General features: G+C 50.7%; 1 protein-coding gene across 16 annotated transcripts in view; it reads right to left on the bottom strand.

Annotated features, from left to right (window-relative positions):
* Window positions 1-19,205, bottom strand: part of afdna (afadin, adherens junction formation factor a) — a 73,852-nt gene that overhangs the window by 14,985 nt on the left and 39,662 nt on the right. For 11 of the 16 annotated variants that reach the window (XM_035524266.1, XM_035524267.1, XM_035524270.1 and 8 more), the window contains 12 exons: window positions 18,948-19,017; window positions 18,661-18,767; window positions 18,085-18,140; window positions 16,168-16,373; window positions 13,074-13,094; window positions 11,810-11,955; window positions 10,984-11,078; window positions 10,327-10,592; window positions 10,097-10,240; window positions 9,385-9,583; window positions 8,991-9,094; window positions 7,253-7,333 (listed from right to left, as the gene is read on the bottom strand). In XM_035524266.1, coding sequence (XP_035380159.1) covers window positions 7,253-7,333; window positions 8,991-9,094; window positions 9,385-9,583; window positions 10,097-10,240; window positions 10,327-10,592; window positions 10,984-11,078; window positions 11,810-11,955; window positions 13,074-13,094; window positions 16,168-16,373; window positions 18,085-18,140; window positions 18,661-18,767; window positions 18,948-19,017 — 1,495 coding nt within the window. The remainder of the gene's footprint in view (window positions 1-7,252; window positions 7,334-8,990; window positions 9,095-9,384; window positions 9,584-10,096; window positions 10,241-10,326; window positions 10,593-10,983; window positions 11,079-11,809; window positions 11,956-13,073; window positions 13,095-16,167; window positions 16,374-18,084; window positions 18,141-18,660; window positions 18,768-18,947; window positions 19,018-19,205) is intronic. The other 5 variants (XM_026998621.2, XM_035524269.1, XM_035524279.1 and 2 more) reach the window with 1 other exon arrangement.

Raw genomic sequence — 19,205 nt, 5'->3', positions numbered from 1 at the left:
GGCCGGGCCATGGAGGTCATCTACAGATGCAGTTCAGTCAGTCTACTGGGAAATCTCTCTCTTTATGCCTGTGTGACTTATCAGGCATACACAACATATGTATGTAAATATGGTGTCCACTTTAAACTTTAGATGATGCTTTTACTCCTATTCCTTGTATGACATCGTATTTTGTATCTTATTTCTATTGCTGTTTGCCATTTGTGAACAGTCTTGGGATTGCTACTCAATTTCACTGAACCCTGTGTAATGACAATAAAAGAATCAATTACACAGACGGACACACACGGCGGAGGTGTGTGGTGAGCGGAGGAGCAGTCTCAGTGGATCAACCTGCTCGTCTGTCGGCTAGATGAATCTTGTACACAAACATACTCCATGACACCAGAACAAAAAGGTATAATAGTAACAGTGCAGCCTGCCTCTGGGGCAGCCTGTGACACTCCCCACACCTTGGTGATGCCACATGACCTCCACCCGCTCACCCAATCTCCCAGCAGCTACAGCTGTAGGCCTGGGCAGGTAGAGACACTCCCTCAACTTCTCCCCCAGAAAGGATGTTAAGCATGCTGGGGGGAGAAAGCATGGGGGAAAAAAGAGGTTAAATGCAGGGGATAGTCTCTGTCTGGAGGTGCTCCAAACGCACCTGTGGAGCACAGTCCTGCCTCACTGGTTAGTCAATGGGTTAGCTGCCCCTAGGCTCAGGGCTGGAGTTGCCACCAGGGGTGGATGGATTATAATTTAATTAGACTGCTGTTCACTGTCTGAAAGAGCAAGCTGCAGCAAACCATCTCAGTACAGATGAGGGGACGGCCGAGGGTCTCCGCCGATAGCAGAGACGGGCGTGGTTGACCAAAGTATTGGCGAGAGAGGCTAGTGAGGTGGCGAAGGACCACGGTTCGTTCGGGGAAGCAGGCTGTGGGCTCAGTAACAGAATCCGCCTGGGAAACATACGCAACTCCTCTCAGTAATAGCGCCCACATATCTGCCCACCCAGAGTACTCAACTATTACTGGAATATGTGTCACACCACAACACACTTCACTTAAAATCTTCATAGGAATCCCATACACATCCCACAGCCAAAACATCCATGACCTAACCACATGTATAAAAAGCCACACATGAATATGTGGGCTAGGGTGAAGAGTTAGCCTGGAAGGCTTTGATACTGGACAACTATGCCAGCCTCCGGCTTGGCTATGAGACCAGAGGAAATCTACTCCATTTAATTCTAAAACGTTTCATCGCAACACACTGATTTAGGGATGGATGAATTAAATCAAGAGTGGAAAAACCACGTGCATAAAAAGCAATGAATACAATAACACAAATCCCTGCTGGACTGGAACATTTTAGCTCTGTACTAAAAAAAAAAAAAACCTCATCTACTACCAATCAGTGGAAAGACTACAATGAACACACATCTCACTGTTACTGACTGGTTTATAGGTTGGATTTGAAAATAATACATTTCTCTGATCTTTGATGCATAAACAATATCAAATATTAAAGCAAATAACCACCTCCTACTTGGGACTCTCGTGTGGAGAAAGATAGCAGCAAGCAGAAACAAACATTAGAAACGCAAGTATAATAAAAGAACCCACCGCTACGCCGGTCTCCGTTGGGATGCGAAATCAAACCACATCAACTGCTATAGTTTACATGTGTTGTGTCACTGGCTCCTCCTCAGAGGGGGGCATGTTTGTTGCTGGGGTGGCGGAAATTCCAGACGTCCCATGGGAGCACCGAACACCCCGAGGACAGTGGACACAGTGACATAAACCCAGGTCCCATCCAGAAACACCCCCCACCCCCAGGCTTCCTGTTATCCAGAACAGAGAGGCCTACAGACAAACAAGGCAGGAATCAGAGCCCGAGTTCACCTGACACGCCAGAAGACCAAAACAAGCCTGCCACCGGCACGGAGATGTTATAGTACTAGGTCAGGAACCAGACACTGACCCTTTTGTGCCATTAATTTGCCAGCAGGCAGACACCCACACCTGCTCTCCAGCTCTGAGATACACAATAAAAGTTCAGCAGAGTTCAACCAGGGACACACCAACAGAGCAGGGTATGCCAAACTGTGTGGTCAGACAAGTAGACTCATTATCAACTATAAGCTCATTATCCCAAAGAGAATTCCCACTGTCCAAAAATAGATTTTTTTTGGTTTTAAAATCAGATTAGCAATCTGATACTGTTCACCTTTCTAGGGTAACACCATAAAAAAAAAAAAAAAAAGACATAACACCTACATGCAAAACATCTCAAACAAAACATTTCTACATTGTAAGCAAATCATGCTTGGCTTTGTGAGATGTAACAAAATAATTGGTTACAAAGAGGCTGTTCAACAAATTTCCCGCAAAATCTCTCCATCTCCCGCAAAAGGTCAAAACTGCCCTGTTACTGAATGTCACACAGTCTGACCAGGCAAGGGGTTTTTAGCATTGCTGTCATGAGGTTGCGTTTTTTTTGCCCCAGGTGATAGGGCAACCGTCATCCCTGAAACCTCCAACATGTGCAGATTGAATTTCAAACGGGTTTCTCTGCATTAAAGAGAAAAATCACAGTGTGAGAAACCGAGTGCAGAGGCAGGGCTGGTTTCCATGGAACCTTGGCTCTCCCAGGCGTGCCCCGGCCCAGCCCTGTTCAGAACTCGGCACCTCTCACCCAGAATCCAGCAAACAGCAGGAAAGCCGGCTAGGGTCTGGAAAAGCCAGCTGCACAATACCAAGAAAATTCCCTGCCTTTGTTTTTCAAAGGAACAGGAGGTGAGGATCACGGAGGCTCACTGCTGCTTACCAAGATGGTGAGTATGGACGTTTATGACTGCCTTGGAAGCGGCCCAATCTTCTCCTTTGAACACGGCTTCATGTCAGAGCTGCAAATCACAGCAAGAGCCCGCTATATTTAAACAGGAGTGCTTTTATTGAAGTCTGCGCTGCATCAGTGCTCATGAAACATTCAACTCAATCTCCTCTGGTGTCTGTAAAGCTGTGTGGGGCTTTCCTCTGGGGTTACGCAGGAGCACGCGTGCTGGGCTGAGCTCTGTCCACGGCCCTCTGTAGCACTCAGCGCATGTGGGCGTGTGCAGAGCAGTCATTGTGGATGGGCTTATTTCTGCTGATTACCAACTCATCAGCTGAACAGCAGACATTGCATGAGATGAAGTGAAACCACATCTAACCAGTTCACAGTGTGTGTGTGTGTGTGTGTGTGTGTGTAAGTGTGTGAGTGTGAGAGAGAGAGAACGTGGAACTTCACACTCATGATTACTAACAGACTGTCTGGAGCTACACATATAGAGCACAAAGGAGACAATTATAGAGTGCACTCTGCTAGCACATGCTGCAGCAGGTCCAAGTGTCCGCATGTTTGCGCGTGCGTGCGCTTGCACGCGTCTGCAGACGTGTGGAGACTCTTAAATTTCTATAAACACAGCATTTAACTGCCAGAATGGGGCCAAGTTGGAGCGAATTTCAGACGCAACACAATTTATTATCGTTACCAACAGCCCTCAAGGGCTAATTTAAACTTTTTTCCCTCCGAAGCAAGTATACAAACGTTTCAGTAGGTCAGCAGTACTGGTCAGCAAACAGTGTGCATGGGCAAGCAGACCTCGGCCTTAATTAGAGACTGGTTTCATAACCATATGGTCCAGGCCTCAGCAGCTGGGGCGGGGCTTGTCCACGGGACTCATCTCCCGTCTGTTGGAGCCTGATGGGCGCCCATGAGGTTTCTGCATGACACGCAGCACACTCCACCAAGGAAAATGGATGGCTGCTCCATGATCATCCCACTAGGTGAGGTAAACGCGTGGGATTCGCACAGGCGAGACTCCGGTCCGGTGCTTCCTGTCTGCGGAAGGGACTCTGCATCCTGCTTCTGCAGGAAACTGATGTTCCCCTCGCAGCTCTGTCTTCACAGAGGGGCTGCTTTCCACACGCAGCAGGCACGCCCCAGACCCGTGGCTTCCATTAGAAATTTACAGCAGCAATTTACAGAGGCGATCCGCTGAAATACGACCACCGACCACTTCAGGCCATAGCTGTGCCAGTTGTCGGTAAACCCCTCTGTTTGGCTGCCCACACGTCTTCTCGAATGCCCCGAGAATTGAGGACAGACAGCTTGCCGGGGTTGTCTGTGCGCCCTGCTGATGCCTGGTGCGAAATGTAATCACTAAAGAAAAGAGGCTTTTGGTAATGAGCTGCTAGCAGCCGGGAGAGGGTGGGGGTCACCACAATGGAGTGGCTCTAGTGACCTGGAGCCTGTGAGCTGCTTGGCTTGGGCGAGACTAAACAGGGCGTGCTTGGGTTCATGCTCGTCTGAGTGTGCGGCATGGACGGCTGACCGTAGGAGTTTCCTTTAAAACAAATTGCTGTGGTCTATGTGTTAATATTTGGACAACGAGAACAATGAGCGGGAAAGTGTGTCGAGTGTCGTTACCAGGCCTACAATGTCTTGAGTGCTCATGTTTATATTCATATATTCATAAGTAAGCCAGGCATTAAAAAGCAGAACACCAAATAATTTAAATATGACTATTAATCTTTTTTTCAGGAATGCGGGATCAAATATGAAATAGATACATCGTGTGCCCTTATAAATGCTAGCTGATGGTTTCAAACCAGTTCCAGATGCAAATTTGGTCGGGTTTCCCTGGTAATGCATCATCTTAAAAACAAATGTCCACTATGGTGCTACGTTCCTACAATCCAGTCGGCAGCGCCCCAAGACTTCTCCATAAGGCCTGCAAACAGGTCGGGGTCGACGCAGGGTCGTCTCTCTCTCTCCTTCCCACCCCTGAGGTCTTCAGGAAGTCCAGATTTCTGCAGTGAGGCCATATCCTCCCATTGTTAGTGCGAGACACAGGGGACAGGGGCCCGAGGAGACCATGGAGGAGGAAGCTGCAGGAAGCTCTGGACAAACAAACCGACCAAAAACTACCAAAAAAAAAAACCACAAACAAAAAAAGAGACATCTCCACAGAGACACTCTGGCAGGACGAATAGAGAAGTGTGGCATGCCGCCGCACACACGTCCAGGCACTCCTGAGAGGAGTGGGAGCTCTCAGGATTTCCCCCTTCTTGAGCCAGTTCCTCACCATTATTCTGCTGTATTCATCATCTCTCTCTCTCTCTCTCTCTCTCACACACACCCACACACACCCACACACACACCTGCAGTTTTCAACAGCCTGAGCCACTGCACAACTGCACAGCATTCCTGCTAATACATGACCTTCCTTTACCGTATGGGCAGTGTGACTGAGATGGGAATTCACATGCGTAGAAAGCCATGGAAAACACTCCACTGAAATCATTAATCCCATGCACCCGATAACATTAAATATACACAAGCATGCACGTTTAGTATGAATAAGTAATCTTATGATAAGGAACACAAGAGAGAGCTATGGTAACGTTGGGAGCAGAAGCTGGGAGCAATAAGGCGCCAGACACCTGGAGAGGAACACGCTCAGACAAATTTTTAAAACAAACTCAAGCCAGGCTGTTGGAATGAATAGAAGTCTGTGCTACCATTTCCTCCCAGCCCAGCAGCACACAAACATCTGCCAGAGGTACTTTATATACTCTCACTTAACACACACACACACACACACGCGCGCGCGCACACACACACACACACGCGCGCGCGCACAACCCAAATGGTGCCTTACCGACGGGGCTTTCCTCCCGACCACAGAGAACCACATGGTGTTGCGTTCCTGGAAGAGCCGGAGCTGGAAGCCAGGACGGAGCCCAGCACTCGCGTTCCCGGGTGCAGATCTACGCTGCCCGGGGCAGCGTGGAACTGCAGCCTCTACACGTTACCGCGGCGGGTGCAGAGGGACAGCACCACGCCAGAGTGTTGCGCAAGGGCGCCACACGGGGCACAAGTGACGAGCCGCGGCCTGCAGCTCGAGTTTAAACTCTGAGTTGCTCCCAACCTTCTGTATATACGTGTGTTTTTGTGTGTGTGTGTGTGTGTGTGTGTGTGTGTGTGTGTGTGTGTGTGTGTGTGTGTGTGTGCGCTCTGTACACACCGGGGCACACCTATCACCGCTCTCCTCTGGCTGGATCCTCCCTCTCAGTCTGGCTGCCTTTGCTCTCCCCCTTTGCTCCGTGCTCCGCCCACCTTCCCTCCCACCTTCCTCCACCTCTCTCCCTCTCACTGCTACACACACACACACACAGAGAAAATATAAGATATAAAAATGTTAAAAGAGAGAACTGAGAAACGGGACAATGCGGCCTTCCCTTAAATAAAGTGTGTGTGTGTGTGTGCGTGTGCGTGTGTGGAGAGAGAGAGAGAGAGAGGGAGGGGGTTTGTTTGGAGAGCGAACAGCTTCTCACTGGGCCCTCCAAGCTCCTCTCTCCTCAGGAGGCCAGCGCGTCTGGGGGGGGGGGGGGGGCTGCTCATGCACGCTTACTGCTGAAAGACGACAGCAAACAGGCGTGAGCAGCTGCCACAGCACACAGCAGAGCAGGGTGTGCAAAGTGCCAAACGCTGCATTCAAAAACATTTCTTTGGCCAACAATTTCAAGCTAACAAACAATGAAAATGAAAAATGGAGAATGCTACATGCACTGCTAAAAGTTTATAAGTAACTTAAAATTTGTGATTAGTAATACATCCATCCACAGGTGAGTAAGAGCTGGTAACTAAGCATTTCAGTCATCACTTCCCAAATACACCAGAATCAACATGATGAAGGCAGAGGAAAAGCAGGATACAGAGGCCAACAACTCTCTCTCCCCGTGTAGCAGCGTGCAGAGTGGAATCACTGCAGCCCCACCCACACACATCACCAGTGATGGCAATTTGCCTATGGCTCAGCTTTGAATTCCCGATTTGAATGTGTGCCATCCAAACAGAGGCGCTTGTCACAAACTCAAACAAAGCGTGCCTTTCAAACACACCCTCACGTTTGTAGAACGTCTGCGGAAGAGGGAGAACCCTGCCGGGCTGTCACGCCACCCTGACATCACTCCTGCAAGCTTGCCCTGCCAGACTCTACTTCTATGCCCAAGAAAAAATGGGAAAATGTCGGGAGGCACTTTAACTTGGTTGTCTCGATTCCAGAATATTCTTTGCGAGCACCAGATGTTGGACAGCTTACCTGTGGATTCTTCGCCATGGGAGTTTTCACAACAACGCCAGTTCCAGCTTGTAAAACGTATGGACGGGCCTTCTGACCCAGATTCCGCTAGTCGGCTAGTTAGCGACGTGCGCTTACCTTGGCGGCCACAATGCTGAGTCCCATGCCATTGTGCTTCTTCAGCGTCACAGTTACAACTTCAGGTTCCTTCCTCATTGGCTATGGAGAGAGCAAACGCACCAGTCAGAGAAGGGATGCGACGGCGAGGAAACGGTGCCCTGCGCGTGAGCAGAACGCGAGCCTTTCTGGACCTGTCCCTGACGGGAAGAGTTGTGTGGGAGCTGCGTCTCCTGGCTGCCCCTGGAGCGGACTGGCTGGGGCGGAGGCGGGGCAGGGGCGGCTGCTCCCTCTCGGAGCGGGGCCGACCACAGGGAGAAACGGTGGGCGCTGGAGGAGAGTCAAGAATGAAAGCCACATGCGCCGGCTCCAGAGCGCAGCCTTGCCGGGCTCGTGTTCACACATACATACATACATACATACACACACACACACACACACACACACACACACACACACACACACACACACACACACACACACACACACACACACACACACACACACACACACACACACACACACACACACACACACACACACACACACACACACACACCCCAACTGGGGGCTGGGCGAGGGGCCAGCTTCCCATGGAGAGGCATGCTGCCCCGGGCCATGTCCTTGGAGAGCACCCCAAGCTACCACGCTTCATAAGCTACACTTCCAGCCCTGCCACATAGGGAGGTAATGGGGCTAGAGTGGGGAAGAGTTGGGTCTGAGGCCTGGGTTAGCACCGGGACCTGGGCGCTTTTTGTTGCCACTGGCTCGTAGGAACAAAACGGGCAAGGGAGCAAAGAAGAAGCAGGGACTCGAAAGGGGTGCAGAGTGGTCTCTCAAGTGACGGGTCTGGGGCGCTACCTGGTGCTGCGGTGCTTTTGGCGGGCGTTGGGGGTCAGACACAGCACCAGCGGGAAGCTACAGCCGCTTGTCCTGCCGTATGCAGAGCTTCCGCAAGGCTCGAGAGCGGTGACGCCCGCCCCAGCGTGCCCCATCCAGCTGGGCAGCTGGAGATTGGGGGGGGGGTAAAGGGGAGGGGGCAGGTCCGTCTGGCGTGCGGCCAGGCTGCATTAATCAAAGCCCTGCGCGGAGCAGCGGCGCGTGGCTGGCTCCGCCCAGCTCAGTCTGGCGCTGTGGCGGCAGGCTTCCCAGCTGGGCACGGTTCGCAAAAAGCCAGAGTCAGGGGTGGGGGTGGGGGGGCACAAAAAAGCACCCACAGGGCAATTACAGGGGAAGTGGTGTAATTTGGGGGTTCGGTACGATTAAGGCAAGCTGAAGGCTATCATTTACAGCCTGGCCCCAAAGAGGCTCAGGTCACTAATTAGCTGCTGAGGCCTCGCTGGTGCTGACTGAAATCTAACACACCGAGGTAGGGCTGCAGACCGTCTGCCAGTGACCTCAGACTGTGCCGGCTCCTGACATAACACAGCGCTGATGAAGCTGTGTTACAGCTGCCATCCTCATTTCTGGAAAGGCAGCCTGAGTATCTAATCACCAATCACCAACAACATTGGACAACAACAACAACAACAACAACAAAAAACGTGGGTAGGGTATGTTACAGTACAAAATGCTTCGTGCTCAGAGGAAAGAAAAACTTCTAAGCCTAAACCGTGTTTCCTATTCAAGAAACACCCCTGTATATCAGTAAAGGGCGAAGCAAGACGGGACTCAGCATAGTTGTGCAAAAGAGCCTGTCCTGGCCAGCCTTCAGTTCAGCAGCAGTAGGAAGTGCTGGCATGCCATCAGAGTGACCTACCAGGTCTGCGGTGTCGGTGGAGAAGTGGCTGTCGCAGTCAGCCCCTTCAAAGTAGACAGTCCATGTGCCAGGAGACCGGGGGTGAGGGCTCAGCCGGCAGAACCCTGTGGAGGAAATAGCGGGTCAGGCCAAAAACCCACTCTTCTAATCCAAAGACCATGGTCACCTCACACACACTCTCACTCACACACTCTCGGGTAAAAAAAACAAACAAACACAGATAAGAAAGAAAGACCAAACAGTTCTTTCCACAGGACCTTAGGTAACCACATTCCACTGGCTCCACATCAGCTTTGCAAATAAACAAAGTTTATTTGCCTCTCCTCACGTACCAAACTTGACTGGTATTTTCACTAGCCTCTGAGAACATTCTAGAAGGATGCCTCCTCCCTACCTCTCTGGCAGAGTGGCTCCAGGAACTCCTGGAAGCCGTTGGGAATGTTGCGGACCACGTCGCAGGAGTAGCCATCCTCGGGCAGGAGGAAGGGCAGCTGCAGGTCGGGGTCCTCCTCCAGCTGAACCTCGCGGCCGTCGCTGCGTGCCAGCTCATCCGCCGTGTTCTCCGCCACGGACACTACGTGGTCGATCAGCTCCTGCGGGCCACAGCCAACTGTCAGCTTCGGGCTCCTGCTGGAGGCCCCTCCAGCACGGGGCAGGAAGCTCACGTGAGCGCGCCAAGGGCTTGGCTACGGCTCGCCTCCAGAGGTTGTGCCGTCAGGTTACAGCACACGTTGCTGTTGACGCTAAGGACTGATTGGGTAGAGGAGGGTCTCGACAAAACTTAATCTTCACCAGCTACACAAATGTCCCCAAAGTCCTAGTATGGAGTTAAACTTACATGTAGGAGTTAAACTTACATCCTAGACCTTTAATTATAACCTAATACTTTTGGAACTGTATAAATCGTCTATGTAGCTGATTGGAAAAACCTGTTCAAATAAACTATGGTGACTGTATTACGGTCTGCAGGAGTTGCTGAGGTCAGAAGGTCAGGTTAGTTGGGAGCTGGGTTTGATTAGCATAATGGCCTTATGTCCCCGTGTAACTTCAGTCTCGAAAGGGCGTTCCGTGACACATTTGTTTGCCCTTTGGGTGGGGTCACTCACAGGCGGGATGTAGGGCTCATCTGGGGCACAGTGGTAGTTGCTCATCAGGGCATTGAGCTGCAGGGAGTTGAGTTTGAAGCACGTGTTGTTGATGTTCTGGACGTCCTGAACGGAGTACTTGTCCATGGTGAGGAGGGTTGTGGCCTAGGGGTGAGATAAAGGGGCAGCGCGTGTGAGCAATGTACCCAAGTTATGAGGTGGAGCCGGTAGTTGGAGGGGCATGTGCGTACCTGCACTATCCGGCTGAGGTGGCAGTCTGCGGCCAGCTCCAGGCCCTGTTTCTCGGCCCACGCCTCGATGTGGCTGAGCTGCTGCCGCAGGATGGCGCCCCAGTAGTGGGAGCACAGGCCCGAGTCCGACTCCGTCACCAGCTTGTTGAAGAGCCACATGTTGATGAAGTGGAAGAGCTGAGAGAAGAGCTGGATGGTGAGGGCTGCGTTGACGCGGCAACGGCGCAGCAGTGACATGGCGCCAGTCAGGGTGTGCAGCACGTCCTCTGTGGGGCAGAAAGAGGGGCCACGGGTCACAGTCCGCGACCACTACACAGCGGCACAACGTAACAGAGCACGTAAGATGGGGGGGAATGCTAAATGCTGTTCTGACTCAAAACCTCCACAAGGGGGCGCTCCTGCTGATAATGTCATGTGCTGATGTTTACTCTGAAGTGACTACCTACCTGGACCCTTTTCCTGGGAAGGCCACTGTGCTCTCATCAAGCAGAAAGTATAAAGCTGAAGATGAATCTAGCTGAAGCAATTATGCAACATCTTCACATAAACCTCTAAAAGTTTAGGTTCACAAAATAATTGCGCTAATTAGTTTGTTTCATGAACCCATCCTGTACACCTCTGCAGTGCTGACCGTGCAGCGGGTGGCTCTCGGCTCACCTATCTTGGGCCTCTGTGGGTTCTGCTCCTCAGGGTCATCCAAGAAGGCCGGCATGTAGTTATTGAGATCTGACTGCAGACAGTGCACCAAGTACCTGACGGGAAACAAATAATAGTTTTTATTTTCTTTATAGTTTGCACGGCAGGCGTGAATAAGGCTACTTGTACTGCAGAAGAATTAAGGCTGGAGTAGACGTTCGGGCCTGTAGTATTACACAGAGAGAGCTCCAGCAGTGTCCGGGCACAGTTCACATGAAGCCCAGTCAAAAAATACACACATACATACACATACCCCAGCACAGGATAGACATGGTGCAGGGTGAAGTCCAAGGTTTAGTGCTGCGTTTCTGGACTGCAGATAATAAAAACAAAGTAACTGAGTATGGCAACTTCCCTAAGTGAGTCATATGTGCATCATGTCAGGAGGAAGGGCCGGGAAAAAGAGCAGCAGTGTGGGCAGACCGCCCTGCGTTCAGTACCACACACACACACACACACACACACACACACACACACACACACACACACACACACACCACCCTGTGCTCACCCACGCAGTGGCGGGCCAGCTGAGCTCATGTTTCGCCCTGCAGTTTTACACACCACTTTCAAATGATCCAGTAGCACACACGTGGCCGGTACTTTTTTCACTCTCACTCAAGGTAGGAGAGACTGAAACCATCTTGAATTTGTGTGCGAGGTAGTCTCTTTAAAGTAAACTGGGTTTATTTTAGAGAGTTTGATATGGATACTTCGTGTTATAGCATGCTCTGCAGATATGCATTTGTCTGTGTGTGTGTGTGTGTGTGTGTGTTTCCTTGCTCACTTGAAGGCCATCTGCACGAGGTGTGCAAGCACATCCTGGGCGTCCAGCGTGATTCGGCTCAGGTCTTTGTCTTGCTTGATGAAGTTGAGCAGCTCTGAGGCGTTCGCCATCCAGAAGGCCAGAGCACCTGCTATATTTTTCTGCTTCTGTGAGAGCGACAGAAACAGACACACAGTGACAGAGAGAGACAGACACAGACACAGAGAGAGACATAGAAAGACACAGAGACAGACACAGATAGGGAAACAGTTAGGTAGCGCTCCAGAGGGACGAGGCTGAGGGGTTTTCAACAGCCACAAGCAGCAGCAGCAGTAGCAGGAGCGGTAGCAGCAGTCCCAGGACAGCCTCACCCCCGGTCCAACCCACCCCAACTCCGCTGCAACCAGGCCCCAGGGGCCGTGAGCCTGCTGCTCACCAAGGGACGGGGCAGCCAGAAAAACTCTGCTCGCCCTGCTCCGGGTGTGTACGGAGGGTTCCAGAGATTGATTATGTCTCAACCAGACGACTGAATGGCTCCAGACTTGGCTATGGAGACCGAGGCCAACGGCAGAGAGAAAAGCGGTGTCTGGTTGCTGCGGAGTGAACCGTCCCCGTCGTGCAGAGCGTATACACACGGCCCAGGCAAGTGTGCACGCTCGCCGAACCAGAACCCTGTGTATACCGCACACGTCAAACCCACCGATGACGACGGCTGTCCCCCACCCCCCCCTTTTTGGTTTTGGCCATAGAACGCATCCAAAAAAAAAAAGAAAAGAAAAAAAGAAAAAGAAAAAAAAAGATGACATTAACCACAGACAAAACGATAAATTAATAAATTAATTTAAAAGAAAAATAAAACTAAACAAATAAGCGTAAGAATGCAGGGGTGTCTCTCATCCATACTGAAGGGCAGAAAGCAGAGATAACATGGAGATGCCAGAATTAAAATGTTGCCAGTCAGAGATCTTTAACTGGAGGTTTTAGTATCACATGGTCCAGGCTGGAGCTGAATGAGGGTTATGGTTTTATTTGTTTTAGAGAGTCCAGCTGCTGGAGGAGGATTATTGGCAGGTTTGGTTGGGTTGTTTGGTTTCTGTTAAGAAAGGGAAGGAAAAAAAAAAAAAAAAAGACATGGAAGCCAAGCTGACTGTGGAGAGGGAGAGAGAGAGAGGGAGAGAGGGAGAGGGAGAGACAGAGACAGAGGGAGGGAGTGAGAGAGTGAGAGTGAGAGGGAGAGAGAGAGGTAGAGGTAGAGAGGGCTCTCCCTGGCAGTACAATCTCCTACCTGGTCACCTTCAGCAATCTCCTGTAGAGAGAGGAGGAGTTGGAGGAGGGGCAACAGACATCCAACAGGACAGAGAGAGAGACTGTCAACAACAGCCATGGCATGGACAGAGATTTCACAGGCATATTCACTCGCTTGCACACACACACGCACGCAAACGCACGCACACGCACGCACGACAAATGTGCACACAACAAACAGTCGTTGAACCCCTACTCTTACGCTCATTTCTACAATTTGTCCAGAGAAGCTCGAGCTAGAGGAGACTTTCATCGCTTCATTCTGGAGCACCACAACTGAACTGTACAAGAGAGGTGAGCTGCATAACGCAGTACGCTGTAATTAGAAAATCTGTTATTCTAGCCTCCGGGCTTCTGCATTTGACAAGTTACAGATTTACTGCAGACTAATTACACTGTTAGCATTAACGCTGTGTGCACAGCACACGACTTCAACCTCGATGTGAGTCTTGGGGATTGAAGACAAAACCCTTCAGTTTGGTGGCAAGCCATTGCTCTCGCCGTCTACGGCGCTCAGATTAGGGTGAACAGTTCAAAGAACTGAACAGTTTCAAACATCTGAACTTCCCGCGTCGTCTCACGTGAGCACAGGTTTGATCGGAAACCCTACCATCTAAATCGCATCAGTTTTAGTGCTGCCGTCAGTCACAGGACCTTAGAACAGTCCAGCACCTCTGAGTGTGAGTACATCTGTGACAAGTAGGCTAGCAATGAGCGGCAGCCAATGAGAATGCGAGAGAAACCCCCTACCGAATGGTTACACAAGTATAAGACGTTTATAGTTCTGATTCTAAACATCTTGTGTATAAAATACAAAGTGCTGAAAAAAACAGATGGAAGTTGAAGCTTTTGTCAATACCATCTTTTTTTTGTCAGTATGATTAGGGAAAGTGTTTGAGAGTGGGAGTGAATGAGAGGTTTTCGTTATTTTACTTGAGTGTTACGCTTCTCTTTTTTTGGTGTGTGTGTGTGTGTGTGTGTGTGTGTGTACCAGGTTCCACAGGTTTCACTTTTTCAGACTAATCGTGAACTGCTGAATGATGTGAATAAATGCTAGAACAGACTAGCTTTAGAACAGAACAGCTTTCTATATCTCTATAAAACATTCAATAAACATACGAATGGTTTTGCAGATACAAGCATGTCCATGAGTGTGAATGAACAAATCTGGCTGAGCTTTCTGAAAGGAACAAATGTTCCTGATGTTGTTAGCCATCAGTCAAATTATATAATTTTTTCAACTGAGTAAAATTTGATTTATTTTTAAGTTTATCATCATCACTATTTACCTCCAGCTCTCTTAAAAAACCAACCAACCAACCAACCAAACAAACAAAAAACCAGCCCTTGCTGTCTCCCCAACCAGATTTTTCGCAGGTTTATTTTTTTATTTCCCCTTTTTTTTGGTCTCGTTTCCGTTCTTATTCCGGCGGCATCTTGACAGTTCTCATGTGTGTTTTTGCTAAAGAGCGGTATTCGTGGATCATAGGGGTATGCACAGGTGAAAGATCGCACAGTGCTTTAGCCTCATCCGAGAGCACCCGTGTAACGAGCACACCTCTACGTCAACTAAACGAAACATCTCAGTTCTGAGATAGTGAAAGACCTGTAGAGTCCACTTGGCACATCGAGTGTGTCTGTAGGTTTTTGCCAGCATGTCGTCGATGTATATTTCATCTGCAGATAGTTACCGATTGAAGCTTCGGTGTGGAGCTTAAGGTCTGGATCACAGTAGACGAAAATCCACTTTTAACAGGATTTGCTTTTGTAAGACCTTTGCGCTGATTTTGCACACAGCGTGGAGGGTATTGATAGGGTATCAATAATTTCACTGATGCCCACAAATGCGCCGGTGTATATTTATCATATGTGCTAATACAGATGTTAGATATAGGACCATCTGTTAACTCAAGCTCCATGTGTGTAACGGGGGTCTAGGGGCCAAGCCCAGGGGGGACAAGACAAGGATGCATCGGTCTGAACTCTCCCCTACTGGGTGGAAGGAATAAGGAGACTGCTCTCCATGTCTGCTGAACTCTTTTGGTTATCTTGTCAGTTCCACAGGCCCACGGTCTGGGCAGCCTACCCAGAATACTGGCAGTTGAGTGGCAGGTAACCCATTGGAGCAAATAAACCCAGGACACCTGCCTTGCCCTCACCTGGCACGCCATCACAGGCCGGCTGCCTGACTGCTCTTTAACCGCAAATCTGGGGAACACCTCGGGCGAAACGGACAAAGACAAAAATGGACACAGAGACGGAGAGGGAGGGGGAGGGAGAAGAAAAAAGAGAGAGAGAGAGAGAGAGAGAGAGAGAGAGAGAGAGAGAGAGAGAGAGAGAGAGAGAGAGAGAGAGAGAGAGGAACAGCACTATCACATGAGCAGAGACAGTGATTTGCAGCACTAAGGATAATGTGATGTATTTTTTCCATCCCAGTCCTCAGGAGCAACCAGACAGTCCATATTCCTGCTCTAACGCAGCTCCCAGCTGTGAAAGTGCTCTTAACGGCTCGATTTATGCTCATCGGGAGACGGACCAGAGCAACAAAACACACAACCCAACGGTTGGGTCCTGTGGGCTGGGTGGGGAAGCGCTGAGCTATGCCGTGCCTAAAACGTTACATCTGCTGGGTCTGCTGCTACAAACAGCTACAGCACGCACGCACGCACCCAGGGAAAGCAGCGACGCCTGGCCCAGCTCCTGGTGATCTGCTGCTCTGCAGAGTTCACACCCTAACGCACCTCGTCCGCCCTGCGAATGCTCTGCTGCGGAGCGCCGTCTGCCGGGTGAGGTGCGCTCAGGGCGGCAGGTTCCCAGGAGCGGGGTGGAGAGCTCAACCGCACAAAAGCCAGCCACAATCGCGGAGCGGCGTCGGGAGCGCGCGAGTTGAGACGAGAGCTCGCCTCGTTTGATATGTTCAGCTGAACTTTCTTAACACAGCCAATGAGCTGACCCCGCCCAAACCTCCAGCTTCTGCCGATTTCAAAAGGTACGCGTGAACCTTTCCCTGGACTAGCAGATGTTTGCTAGGGGTGGCGTGGGACAGGTCAAGGGCAGAGGAGGCAAACACTCACCTGGATGACGCCTTCCATCATGTTCACCATCTTGTTGACGATGGCGATGACCTTGTGCGTGCGCTCAGACGGGCTGATGTCAGGCCGGTAGTGGCTGGACAGGACGTAGCGGCAGGTCATGTACAGCACATAGGTGGGCGACAGCTTGAAGTGCACAGTGGAGCTGTTTGTGTAGTTAATGATGGCTGACAGGAAGGCATCCTCGGCTGAGGGGGGGGGGAAGCAGAGAAACAGCACGATTCAAGAGAGAATCGACACTCGAAAAAGGAACGACGTTAAGTCCTTGGCCAGCAGCCATTTATATAAAAACAAAACGAAAAAAAACCCAAAAAACCTTACTTTAAGGTGTAAAGCTGAACACTAATAAGCAATAAGTTCACCGAGAGGTCAGAGGAATAAGTTGGGTGATAACATTGTCCTGCTGTGAAGAGGAAACTCCACTGAGAATCAAAGTCAGCATGAAACACAAACACGCACGCTCTCACGCCATTAGCACACTAACGGCATCCTCGTGTGGAAAATACAGAGGTGGCCGGGGAGGTCATGACTGGTCTGGCAGCCTTGGCCTCGTACACCAACGCTGCACAGCCATCGCTCCTCCGTCTCAAAGTAAGCCGTTCTTTTCATGCGCGATGGCGTTTGCATTCGCCATCTAGTGTTGACTTCGGGGATGGAAGAGAAATTGAATTTCATGTTCAGCAGCCACAGGACGGATGGTTATAGACTTACATTTATATTAGTCCAGACTTGGGCAAGTTGTTTGAGTCTCTTGCCACCGCTTGCCTACTTTGCATGAACATTTCCATTCGCCACGGGAAGCTGGCTCCAGGCTATCTCCTTTGATGTCATTTTGAGAGGAAATGCAAACTAGTATGAGGCCCAGCGGAACGACACAGGGGATCCACATGGATGACAGCACGGTCATCTCCGTGCTGACCAGGAAAAGCCTGCCATGCCGATCCAAGGTGTCACACACGTAACAGCAACAGACACTGAAACTGCAGTGAAATGGGAAACAGCCATACAGGCGCCAAGGTGCCAAGGCCTACAGCCATACAGGCGCCAAGGTGCCAAGGCCTACAGCCATACAGGCGCCAAGGTGCCAAGGCCTACAGCCATACAGGCGTCAAGGTGCCAAGGCCTACAGCCATACAGGCGCCAAGGTGCCAAGGCCTACAGCCATACAGGCGCCAAGGTGCCAAGGCCTACAGCCATACAGGCGCCAAGGTGCCAAGGCCTACAGCCATACAGGCGCCAAGGTGCCAAGGCCTACAGCCATACAGGCGCCAAGGTGCCAAGGCCTACAGCCATACAGGCGCCAAGGTGCCAAGGCCTACAGCCATACAGGCGCCAAGGCCACACAGTGTCATGCAGTGGGAACAAAATTGTGGCAGAATAAGTACTCTCTAGCCTGCTGCAGTGTAACCCCTGGTCTCAGATCAGTGGACTGTGCAGTAGGGCCTGGGTTTCCGTCCACAGTTCACTGGTCCATTACAGATAATGCGTTTCATTTTTAGAATCTTTTTATAGAAAGTGTCCAATACTGTTGTTTCAATCCAAAATAACCTCCCCTATTGCACACTGGTCATCAATATTTTTCCATTCATCGATTTCTGGGAGGACCAGCCTCCCTCCAGCTCGCTACACATTTATTGCTCCAGCAGTCTGCCCTCTAACTGCACCCACCACTGAGGCCATGGCACCACCCAGCCAGTCTGGAAACAATTTATGCAAACGAACGCAGAACACCTGCCGGACCATGGACAAACAGACCGGCTGAAACATAAAACACCTGACAACAACAAAAAACACAGCACTAAGCAGCCGCAATAAGGGGCTCAGGCTGGGTGTGCGCGGTGTCCGAGCCGGGTGTGCAGCGTGGGCGGTCGGGCGGCTAAGCGCCGTACTGGTACTTACAGTTGTCCCGGAACTCGATGCTGGCCGGCAGCGTGAGCTCGGGGCCGTCGTGGGACCTGTGGGGAGAGAGGAGGTGCTCAGTGACCCAGCTCACGTACGCTACGTTCACGCCGCTGTCCACAGACACCCACCGCTCCAGAGAGCCCGCTGCGCTCCTGCCATACAGCATCGCGTGTGCCAGTATGTGTGTATAGGGGTCCAGTGACGCTGGATTATTGATGAGAGGATTGGGTTTATAATGACTGTAAGGGCTCAGGTATCTGAGGTTGAGTCACAAGGTTGTGGGTCAGGTTTCATACATGTTTCTTCGTTTTGGTCAGTCAATGCTACTTCCAACAGCTAACTTAAGCTATGCGCACTTTATCTCCACACACACACACACACACACACACACACACACACACACACACACACACACACACACACACACACACACACACACACACACACACACACACACACACACACACACCCTACATGGTGAGGCCTAAGCACCTGTGTGCAGATAGAGGTTGTACTGCGTGGCTGATGTGAGGAGGGGTGGGTCAGGGGGGCAGGGCAGTGTGAGCAGCTCACCTCCCGTCATGCTTGCTGAAGTCCTGCTGCTCCCCACGGATCATGGGCTTCACCATGCCTCTCTCACTCATGTTAGCAGAGCGATCCATCTCCAGTTTGCCTGAGCTCTGCAGAAGTGCACAGATGCAGGCCCAATCAGACAGAATTCATCTACATCATGTGTGCGCACATACACGCGCATACACGCGCATACACACACACACACACACACACACACACACACACACACAGAGAAAAACAGAGCGAGCGCGAGAAATAAGAGCAATAGACTGTGAGAGAGTTGATACCTTGCTAGTGGGGAGGGCAGTATTGCTGTGAATGTCCCCGTGCAGGTCAAAGGTTGTCTCTGGGACACTCCTGCAGAAGAGAGGAATTTATGAAAGAAGGGAGAACATGAGAAGCCAGAGCAAGACCACAACATTCCTGACAATGGCAAGACATGCAGAGAACTCCTACATGTGCACTTACACACAGCTGCACGAAAACCACAGTTGAAGGAAAACAACAACAGCAGCAAGCTAAAGTTTTACCCTCACCCACTGGGG

The sequence above is a fragment of the Electrophorus electricus genome, chromosome 3 (assembly GCF_013358815.1).
Source record: "Electrophorus electricus isolate fEleEle1 chromosome 3, fEleEle1.pri, whole genome shotgun sequence".
Taxonomy (NCBI): Eukaryota; Metazoa; Chordata; class Actinopteri; order Gymnotiformes; family Gymnotidae; genus Electrophorus; species Electrophorus electricus.
The sequence above is the reverse complement of the archived record's forward strand: the minus strand, read 5'-3'. Positions and strand labels throughout refer to the sequence as shown.